This window comes from Pygoscelis adeliae, unplaced genomic scaffold (assembly GCF_000699105.1).
Source record: "Pygoscelis adeliae isolate BGI_AS28 unplaced genomic scaffold, ASM69910v1 Scaffold179, whole genome shotgun sequence".
Classification (NCBI taxonomy): Eukaryota; Metazoa; Chordata; class Aves; order Sphenisciformes; family Spheniscidae; genus Pygoscelis; species Pygoscelis adeliae.
In genome coordinates this window covers 494,719-505,982 of record NW_008825612.1, presented here as the reverse complement: position 1 = coordinate 505,982, position 11,264 = coordinate 494,719, and the positions used below count along the sequence as shown (strand labels likewise).

Here is an 11,264-nt window from a genome sequence, read left to right as displayed (position 1 = left end):
GTATCAATACAGGCTGGGGGATGAAGGGATTGAGAACAGCCCTGCTGAGAAGGACTTGGGGGTACTGGGGGATGAAAAGCTGGACAGGAGCCAGCAATGTGCGCTCGCAGCCCAGAAGGCCAATCGTATCCTGGGCTGCATCCAAAGAAGCGTGGTCAGCAGGTCAAGGGAGGTGATTCTGCCCCTCTACTCTGCTCTGGTGAGACCCCACCTGGAGTACTGTGTCCAGCTCTGGAGCCCTCAGCATAAGAAAGACACGGACCTGTTGGAGCGGGTCCAGAGGAGGGCCACGAAAATGATCAAGGGGATGGAAGACCTCTCCTCTGAAGAAAGGCTGAGAGAGTTGGGGTTGTTCAGCCTAGAGAAGAGAAGGCTTCGGGGAGACCTTATTGCAGCCTGTCAGTACTTAAAGGGGGCTTATAAAAAAGATGGTGGCAGACTTCTTAGCAGGGCCTGTTGCGACAGGAGAAGGGGGAATGGCTTTAAACTAAAGGGGGGGAGATTTAGACTAGATCTAAGGAAGACATTTTTTACGCTGAGGGTGGTGAAGCACTGGCCCAGGTTGCCCAGAGAGGTGGTGGATGCCCCATCCCTGGAGACATTCCAGGTCAGGCTAGATGGGGCTCTGAGCAACCTGATCTAGTTGAAGATGTTCCTGCTCGTTGCAGGGGGGTTGGACTAGATGACCTTTAGAGGTCCCTTCCAACCCAAACTGTTCTATGATTCTATGGTTCAACGATGGTAAATAGAGCTATAGGGCTGAAAGGTATTACCTTCATGGTCTGCTCTGCATTGATGTTTCTGGGGTGATGGCAGCTGGGGATACCCTAGATGTGTGGAACACTTGATGTTATCAGGAAGATAAGGGACATGTCAGGAGTTGGTGAGTTGATGCAGAGACAGGCTTTCCTGTGCATCTGGCAGGACCAAGCCAGATCTGTGGGGATCTGTAGGCTAGCACGGAAAATTTGCTTTCATTTCCATGAGGGTGAGTTGTGCCATCTCCAGGAGAACTGAGTGGCTGCTCGGATGTGTGCATCACCCTCCGCTTTAATGGCTGTTTCCATGATGGACAGTCATTTGGCTTTGTGTGAGAATCACCAGGCTCAAGTGGGTGGCGAGAGCATCTCTCAGGCTTCCACTGGGCAAATTGCTGCTTCTTTAACAAAGGCCCTTTGTCATTCTTGGGCATCTTTTACATTTCTTCTTGGAAATACATCAGGCATCTCCTTCCTGGTTTTCAAGTTTATTGTTTCAGCATTGGCCTGGCTTTGTGCCCTCGGTAACTCTGCTTGTTGCTCTTCCAGTGATGTCAGGAAGAGGTTTTTTATTGACTTCAGTGGGAACTGGGTTAGATCAGCGCTGACCACTTTTGAGAGGCCCATGCAGAGAGCTCAGTCTAAATAGCAGAGCAGGGGAGCCTTGCCTGCTCATCACATCCAGCTTTGTTCTTTGTCAGATTTAATTGACTGAGCCATACAATATTTTGCATTTTCTCCTTCTGAGGCAATGCAGAAGTCCTGCCTTTCTCTTGGACAGTGGGTCTCCACATGCTAGTAATGAGGATCTACCAGCAACAACTTTATCGCCCTGGTGAAATGCCAGCTTGGCATAGCCCCATGAGTCATATTCAATGCTCTGTTCAGAGAACTGAAAGGACAACTGCTGCTATTAATTTTGTGCTCTTGTTTACTGTCTTAGGAGAAAAACATCGATGCAGAAAGATCGGAGCTTCTTTGAGGTAAGAAAGACACAAAGATAAATGGAGAGTGTGACTGTCAGCCCAGAGCATGTCCCTCCCCTGGACATCCAAATGCTCCTTTCCTTTTTGGTTCCCCCAGTAGTTTACTTGTGGGGCAGAGTACCTAGAAGAAATTTTACCTCTAGGGCCTAGATGTCCCAGTAAAATACTATCTCTTTGCTCTTCAGCCTAAGCCTTTTCCACTTGGAGCCCTCAGCCGGGGAATTTCATTCCCTCTGTGGCTCTTGGACTCCAGGCAGTTTTCACCACAGCCTGAGGTCCCTCTGGGAAGTATGGTCTATAGATTTCTTCTCATCATTGGCCTCATAGTTTTATCTCTGTAGGTAAGAAATTTTACAGCCTTCTTTTATTTCCATTGCCCTTGGTGACCTTTCTAGATGCCAATAAGCTCTTCTGGCCTGCAGCATACAGCTCCATCAGCCATTTATGAGACTCACTATGTAGCAGGGCTTCAGCAAATTAATACAAAACAGCTGGGCCCAAATTATACTTTGTACTTCATAAACTGGGAAGCCTTTCCTTGAAAGAGGAGAACTGTGGATTCAATTCCAAGGATACACAGCAGTCCCAGTGATGCCATTTTTTCAAGAACAGACTTAACAGACATTCAATTTATTGGGAGTTGATTCAGCTTATGCTAGGGATCACAAATGTAAAATAGGAGTGAAAAGCTAGATTTTGTTTTTTTAATCAGCAAGCAGACATGCGGAGGTGAGATGCGATGAGTTCATATTTGGTAGTAATATTTTCTGTGATCATAATGCCATCATTCGGGGTGGGAATCATCTTGTCTACCTGCGGCTGCCCGAACAACAGCTGTCCAGTCAGACCGTGCCCTTCGGCTGCCTTGGCAGTCAATGCAGAAAAGAGAAGCTCAGTCAGAGGGTGAATTGTTGTCTCTTGAGATAGATGCATGTGATAGGAATCCCCACAGAATGACTCATCCCATCAGTCTCTTTCCATTGATTATTGAGGGAAACTGGGTGGTCATCTCAGGTTATCGCCTTAGTTCCTAGCAGCAAGGCTAAGCCAAATTGGTCAGAGTTGAGCAAGATGAAATCCGTCTGAGCTAACTTTGTTTCTAGCCTGTCTGCATACCTTTAAAAAACCAGTCCTTTCAAATCTTCACTGATGCATGGTAAAGTTTGATGCCAAACGGTTGCTGGCATTTTAGTGGAGTCATGCCAACCTCCACTCTGGGATGCAGTGGGACTCTGGGCCTTTTCCCAATGAAAAGGGGATCTGTGTTTTCAATTTAGGGCTTCTACAACTTCTGCAGCTATGTGGCTTGGCTTGTGTTCAGACGGAAGCACTTCCAAGTGATTCGGGAAGAAATCGGCAGGCTTCTTTTCTCCAACATGTTCAATCCTGCCTTAAGAGACAGGAGCAATGTTGACTTGCAGAAAGCAGGACACCGGACTGCTGATGCAAATACAGCGCGATTGCCATATCTGAGGTACACATTTGACACACAGGTGAGTCCTTAGGGAACTTGCCCTGTCCAAATACGCTGAGGCAACACCTGCATTTGTTTTCTTTCAAGAAAAGTCCATGCCAAACATCCTTCCATAAACAGCATGGTTCACCAGCGCTCGCCAGTGCTCAGCACGCTGCTGCCCTTACCGAAGGACAGTGCTCAATACCTCTCCCAGAACCGCTACTGTCGGGGCAGAGACCCTCGACCCTGCAGGTGTGATGGACTGCCGGACTTCTCAGAATTGTTCACTACCAAGTAAGGGGCTATTTCTCTGCATAAATAGATTTGGTAGTGCTATGGGGAAGGATGTCGGAAAGCTAGCTCTTCCTCCCAGGAAGAGGGGCCATTGGACTGAGAATTTGGTCTACACAGGAGTTAGAGAGGAAGAGGGGTGAAGGCAAGACAGCCATGAGTGAGCCTGAAACTTGCAGAGGTAGTACTCTTGGTTAACTGATGGCAAAGTTACTGTCCATCGTACTGCTTTGTTAAAACTCAACACGTTTTCTGGGGAAAGGAAATATGCTTTAACATAAATTTGAACAGAAATTAATCAAAACCTCTCAAAATCAAAATAGGATGTTTATTTTTTTCCCCTCTCATGATTCATTCCAATTTCTTATTTCTTCTTGACTGTTAGTTTTTAACAGTGTTCTGATCAGACGTTACTGATGTACTTTATTCTGACAAAGTAATTTTGTTACTACATTGTACTTTTAAAATATAGTTTCAATTGTAACAGAAATAGAACCTTTTCTTCTGATTCATGATAAAATCAACATTTTTCAAGCCTGGGTACTCCATATGAGGGGAATTCCATTTTCCATCCAGCCATGGTTAACAGAAGTATTACTACAGTACTTTTTAATGTAATAACTCATGTAAACAGGACCATTGTAAATCAGTTTTGCTCTTGTTGATTTGCTCTGTTGAAGTATATCTAAGGCTCCCTGTAAGACTTTCGCACATAAGTCTTCTTTTTTGGCCTGCAAGTTAGAATTTGAGAATTGCCTTAATTTGTCTGGATCTTCCAGAGTTCTGGCAATCTAACGAACGCTACAGCACTGTACATGCAAAATCTTTGGCCGTATCTACAACACACGACCAGCAAGTCCAGTATTTCTTGAGAGTGTGAAATTTGCTACAAATGCACATGTAATTGTTTTGCGCGTGCTTTGGAAGCTGGGCGCATCCTGAGCATCTTGGCTTTATAGCTTATGCGCAGGGTCATGTAATTCGTATGCAATAGGGCCAACCTTTCCAGGAAGCGCTGAGCTTCACTTGGACACATGCAATTCGTGTTGTGTGCATGCACACTCCAGACAGGAACATGACGTGGTGTGCAAGGTGCTGAGGGTATAAGAATGGTTATTTGTTTTTTCCTGGGGGAGAGCAGATATGCTCTGCATAATGTGTTATGTACAGTCCAGCTAAAGGAGGCAAGGTTCCTTGCTGGTTTACCTAGGAAACATTACAAATCTGTCCCCCTTTCTCCTGTTTTCCTTTGCTTCATTGTGTCAAGCAGATTAACACCATGTTTTCTAACAGGGTGGGCATCATTGGAGCTCATTGTAGTGAGTTGAAATCTTTGATGAGCATGCCTGATGGGGTGATGGAGGAGGAGGAGGAAGAAGAGGAAGAACAAGAACAAGGAAGAATAAGGAGTGGTTTCTCCATCCTGACAAAAGACCTCAGTTTGCCACCTCTGAGAAGTCCCCAAAACAGGCTTAGCAGTCGGAGCGCTGTGCTCTCAAGAGGAATGGCAGAAGGTGACTGTAATCAGAGCAACTAGCACAAGTGGTATCTTCTCATGTTGAGTGGCATGGTTTCACATTGCTAAGTAAATCACTTTGAAATCACAGCTTAAGAAGCCTAACTCATTTGTCAGAGGTGGGGTAGTTTAGCACACAAGGGCCTGGACTGGGTGACTGGACACCTGCACTGTCATCCCTGGTTCTGTCACTATTTTTCCTTCATCTTAATGCCTTCATTGCACCATTTCTGAGAAGATTATTTTACTGGCTTAATTTGGGAAGTGCTTTGACACTTGCAGATGAACATAATTCTTGATTTTAATGTCAACACTCTTTTTCTAAAGGGTTAGAAAAGCAACCAGGAGACATGACTTACTAGTCTAAAAGTTGCTGAAATTTTGCTTTTGAAGGAAGTTACTCTGGAATCTTTAATATATTGTGTCTACTTCTTTTTTTATTTCCATCATCTCTCATTTTGTTCTCAGATGTAGCTAGCCTAATTTACAACTCATTGTGAAATAAGTATAGCAAAGAGAAATGTTGTTATTTAAAATATCTACATCTTCATTTCTTTTTATCTTTTTAATGTTTTTTTAAAAATTATTTTTATCATTGATTTTACATGATTGGGAAAGCAGATCTTAGATGTTCAAACTAAAATATGCAGTTGGGATGTCAGTATCTTGAAACAAAATGAATTCATGGTAAGAAATGGTGTCATTTTACCTATAAGACTATCTGTACATGCTAATCAGGAGGAAAATTTAGGATGAAACCCTGACTTTGTCATAGTCAATAAGAATCAATGGAAAAATAATAGATGATTAAACAGTGGAAGAAAATCAGAGAGGTAATATTTTCATCATTGTTAAGAGGAGAAATTTGACATGTTAGTGCTGGTTTGGAAGTTTTTCAGCAAAATATATCAATGCTGAATAAAAATAATACAATTTTCCCTTGCAATGTGTAGTTCAGTTTTTAAAAGTATAAAATTTTGCAGCACAATTATTATGAGAAATTTACTTCTTCTGGAGTAACCAATAGTCTGGGGACTAGACTGCTTCTGTGGGATGGCCCTGCACTGCCTTATTGAGACAGACACTTGAACTACAGATTCACAGCTATTATTTAGTCTCTTCACTTAGACTGGCACATACTATATTAACACCTAAGTAGCATTGTGGCCGAGGCTTGTTTTCCATGTGTCAGGTGAGTCCTTTTACCATTGGATGAGGCTGTTGTGGCCTGCAGTTTCTCTCTCAAGCCTTTCATTAGACATCTGTTCTCGTACAGAGCAAAAATATTTAAAAATAACCTCTTAGAATTTTGTGGGGTGGAAACATGTTCTCTCCCAAAGGAGAAGAAATATAAAAGATATATTTAGAACTGTGTGTGAGACTGCTGTATCTTCCTCATATACGTGATGTGGAATGGTACACTCTTTATTCAAAATCAACATTTCTAGGTTATACATTAATTTTGGGCAGGCAGGTTAGTGCTCATATGGTCTGAAAAATGGTGACGAGACCTTGAGACGGTGCTTTAGTTGCAGGTTTCCTGAGAGCTTGGCTGGGCTCAAGCATGTGCAGCTGTCTTTCCCAGCTGCATGGGTGACTCCTGGATGGTGCATACCTGGCCGAACATGCAACAGGCAGTTGTGGTATGATTGCCCTGCAGCAGCATGGTTTCCTTACTGAATGATGCAGCAAGACGTTGGCTAATACCTGGAGCTGAGGGAGGCTACAGCACAGCTTCCTTCTCGTGGTCTTGGGAGAAACCTTTCAGTTCCTGCATTAGGAGTCCTCTATATCCTAAGGGATGGGTATAGCTTTGTCTCTCTAGCTGATCTGTGGATTGACATCCCAGTACACTAGTCCTTGCAAAAGCGCCTTCCTTTGTCACGTCCAAGCAAACAGGCACTGTACGGGGCCTTGGAAAGAGTATGAGGGAAAAGTGTCCTTTGCCACATCAGTCCTGCAGGGCAATGTAGTCTGTGGTATTTGCTAATAACTGGGATTTGTGAACAGTCCCTGCAGTGCCTGGGGCAGAGATTTCAGAGTTGCACACTTGGCCTGTGGTGGGCCTGGGACGACAGGAGGAGACTGAAGGGTGGAGCACGCACTCACGTAGGCAGCAGAGCTCCTGGATGTGGACGAGCTTTTTGTGTGCTGCCACTTACCTGCAAGGTCTGTGTCGCTGCAGAGAGGAGGAAGCACTGAGCAGCTACCCGTGTTGCTCAAAAGCAATCGATGAGCTACTCAGACTGAGAGATGATGTTCAACATGCTATGTTTGCCCCTCTCCAGATTCAGAGCAGGTTCCTCACAGTCTCCTTAAGTGGAGCAGCCCCATGGGCATACTTTCTCACCATAAAATAGTGAGCAACAAGTGACTGCTTTTGCCATGCCATTTTCCTTGGACAAAAGTCAGCGCTGGACCAGGCATGCTCTCAGTTACTTCTGTCTGCACCTAGAACATGCTGTCTGGCTCACTCTGCAGGAATTGCCTATGTAAAATCTGATGGTCCTAGTGAGTCCTGGTTTTAAAACACTGTGATCGTCAGCCAAGCCCTCAGCCATGGCTTTGGGACTAAGTTTTCTGTGGTAATCTAACAACAACCTTGAACTTTCCAGAAAGGATTGAGAAATACCGTGAAGTTCAGATACTTTAGTCAGCAGAATCTTTTCCAGGGCTGCCTTCTCAGCGTTAAGTGTCTGCTTCTTCTGAGGTAATGTATGTCTAACGTGGACGTTAACCCATGCTTGTTTAAGCATGTAAGCAAGACCTGGCAGCCTTTCACACATGACAGTGAGTCATCCTTCCAGCAGGAGAGAGTGAGTCAGAAAGGGCAGTTGACAAGCTTTATTTATCAGTCTCCTGTTATTTGGCCCAGGAGAATTTTACCCTGAAAAAGACACCCTTGTTAATGACAGGCAGAGCTCAGACTTGTATCATACAACTACTGTTTTTTTTCCCCATAGGCTTTGTATGCAGTTTCATATCAGGAAATCATGGCAGGTTGGCCATTTCCATGAATTTTTATTTTTAAAGGGGTCCTGAACGTGCCAGCTGTATTGGAATAACTCGCCCGAGCTAGGGTTACCATAAAGAGTACAAACTCAAATGCCTCTCAGTGGTGAAAAGAGCCTGGGGGGTTCTGTGCAACAGCGTTTTTAGAGTTCCCATTTACTTTCTTCTCTTAGTGTTGCTTTGCTCAGAGCCTTAATTGAATGCTGCTAGCATGGCCTAGTGTCTTGACTGGCTTTTGATTATGGTTCTGCCACTCATAGGCTCCATATAGGGTGTGTCAGGCTTTCCAGTGTAAGTGTCTATTTTCAGAAGATATATTGCTCTGTTGTAGAAATTCACGCCAAGCAGAAAGTTGGCAGGAAACGTCGCAACTCAGAAATGGAAAAAGAGACAGAGAAAAAAAATCTGCCTGATGATTAATTAAGGAAACTCTGCCCTTGGGGGTTTCAGGCGTTGCAGCTGGGAGAGAGATGGCAGTGTAGCAAGGGGAGCCATCTAGATGTGGGTGACCATAATGCATAGTTGGGTGTCTTGAGGTATGGAAAGAAGCAAAGTAAGCTCAAGCCCATTCTACTCATGTTGCAGGTGGGTTTGGAGCAGTAATCTATAAAGGCAGCAACCACGTAGTAGCAGGGCTACAGGGCTCAGCAAGTTCTCCATGAGCCAGCATGGCAGGACCTGGAGGTCTTGCAGGTTCCTTGTCTCTGGTCCCTCCGGTTCAGTCCTGTTCTTCTTGTCCTGTTAAGGGCCAGTGTCTGATATACGGGGAAAAGCAAGGCAGTCTGAGCCTGCTCATTCTTCTGTGCAAGAGAGACAGGCCAAAAGCAGCATTTAATCAGCAAGGTTTTTTCCATTTTTGCTTGGACTCATACCTGCATTTTAGTAGTGTTCAGCCGCAGTGAGATCGGGGAACTAACACTTGTATAGGTGTTCAGGAATGTGTCTGTTACTACTAGCCAAGTGGGGACTCACTGGGTGCTGCAGTGGTGAAAGATGCCATCATGTTTCCTGATCCTGCCAGTGTCCCCTCTCTGCCTGGGGCAGGGGGGAATATTTTTTCGTCCATCTTCTTTCCCCTCTCAGATAGACAAAACAGTCCATGAATCCTTGACAGAGCTCTGAAGATGCTTCTTATTGCTCCTGTTTGTTCTGTGGCTTGTCTCCCTTGCCCTCTCAAAGCCAAAGCTGCACCTACCAACCAAGCACCCTTCCAGCCAAGGAGGACCACTAGCAGCTCCTTTGTACAGACAGCTGGCACCATCACCTCACTTGCTCCTCACCTGGGGCCGGTGTGTTGCCTGTGATGCCTTTTTACCTGCAGGTGTGCTTGAGGAAAGAGGGCAGCAGTCAAACTGGAAATTGGACCAGGCAGTGATTTGCAGTAGGAAGAGAGGTTGTCGGTCTGGATTTCCTTAAGCAAGGCTTCCCAATGTTGGTGCTATGTGTTCCTGCTCTGGCTGGGACTAATGCCTTCATCTTGTAAACAAACTGCATTGGAAGCACCATGTACCAGTTACAGCTCCTGTGGCTCAGACTAACTTGTAAATGTTTGCAGTGAGATTTTTACAGCTTGCAGCAAAGAAACCAAACTGCAATTTGCAGAATGTGAAGATGTTCTTACCCTAGTTCTTCCTCCATGTGAGAGAGAGCATTGAAAGGTTCAAGGAACAGACTGTAAGTATACTGTCACCTGTTACAGCCTTTCTATTTGGAAGAGACACTGATAATACAAATGTAGTGTATTTCTCCATGTGATCTTGTTTATGTACAGAAGAATAAACTGTGTTTTTTCGTTTGCTTGAATACAGTAGAAACAAACACAAACAAGTAGTTTCTGGACACACATTCCCAAGTCTGCTGGTCCTAACAAGACCTGACCTCAAAAGGGTCCTCCTCTATGTGGCTCCTTGCTTTTTGCTCTCCTATATCAAGCCAACACAAGCACATCAACCATGGCCATGTCTGGGCAAGAAGGGAAGTCCCTGACTGTGTGAAGTCCTGCCATGAAAAACAGATCCTTGAGAGAGGGCTTCCATTGTTCATCTGCCTTTACTACATTAGAAAAGGATAGTTATTCTTTCTACTGAACCTGGAAGAGTATGTATGACATATTTCTGACTATAATGGGATGTGTGGACATCGTGGATTAAAGACTTGCCCCAAAGCTGTTATTAGTATTTTTCAGTGTAATAATCAAGATATGAAGGTGCACCATCTAATTTAGGTGTTCATAGCAAGTAATCTCAAGACAGTGCCCAGATCTCTATATGGATTGCATTGAGAGACACAGTATTGCAGACCCGGATAGGCAGGGGATTGACCCACCCATTGCTCCTTTGTACTTGGAAGTTATAAGAGCTCCAACAGCTGAAGTGCCGTGATGGATGGATACGTGCTTTTCAGAAGGAGGAAGGTGAGATGTGTGAGAGGGTTATGCTCTGCACAGAGAGGAGCAGCTCAGGTGCATGGAGTTCTGCTATGGATTGTGTGATGGGCTGGTCAGGAGCTTATGAGCCAGGATCAGAGGGAAGGCCAACACAGGTAACATCGTGGTAGGCATCTGCTGCAGATCACCTGGTCAAGAAGACAAAATAGATGAAGCCTCCTCTAGACAAGTGGAAGAAGTGTCACTGTTTCAAGCCCTGGATTTTATAGGATATACTGACCGACCTGAAATCTGCTGGGCGGGAAACACAGTAGGGCACAAGCAATCCAGATTTCTGGAGTGGGTCAGGGACAATTTCTTGACACAGGTGCTGGACAGGGTGAGTAGGGAGATGCTCTGATTGATTTGCTACTTACAAACAAGGAAGAAGTGGTTGGGGTTGTGATGGTTAATGGCAGCCTTGGAGAGACCAAGAAGTGGTAGGATTTAAGATCATGAGAAAACAGAGAAAGCTGAGTAGCGGAACAATGACACTGGGTTCAGGAGAGTCGACTTTGGCTTGTTCAGGGAACTTCCCTTGGGATGTTGCTGTGAAGAGTAAAGGGACACGGAGGGTTAGGTGATCTTCAAGGACCATCTCCTCAAAGCCCAAGAATGGTCCATACTGTTATGCAGGAGGCTAAGCAGGCAGCGTATGAGGCCAGCTTGGGTGTACAGAGAACTACTGACTGAACTCAAACATAAAAAGAAAACATGTAACAGTGGGAAGCAGGGACAGGCAATCAAGGAGCAGTGTAGAACTACACAGGCATGCAGGGATGGGATTAAGAATGCCAAAGCTTGGCTTGAGCTGATACTG

At 44.9% G+C, this 11,264-nt stretch overlaps 1 protein-coding gene across 1 annotated transcript in view; it reads left to right on the top strand.

The window, feature by feature from the left end:
• PPP1R36 (protein phosphatase 1, regulatory subunit 36) overlaps positions 1-5,907 on the top strand; it is a gene marked incomplete at its 5' end in the record, with an annotated part of 19,927 nt that extends 14,020 nt beyond the window's left edge. The window contains 4 exons of the mRNA XM_009332743.1: positions 1,702-1,741; positions 3,022-3,218; positions 3,306-3,494; positions 4,785-5,907. Of these exons, the coding sequence (XP_009331018.1) occupies positions 1,702-1,741; positions 3,022-3,218; positions 3,306-3,494; positions 4,785-5,028 (670 nt within the window). The remainder of the gene's footprint in view (positions 1-1,701; positions 1,742-3,021; positions 3,219-3,305; positions 3,495-4,784) is intronic.
• Between the last annotated feature and the right edge of the window lie 5,357 nt (positions 5,908-11,264).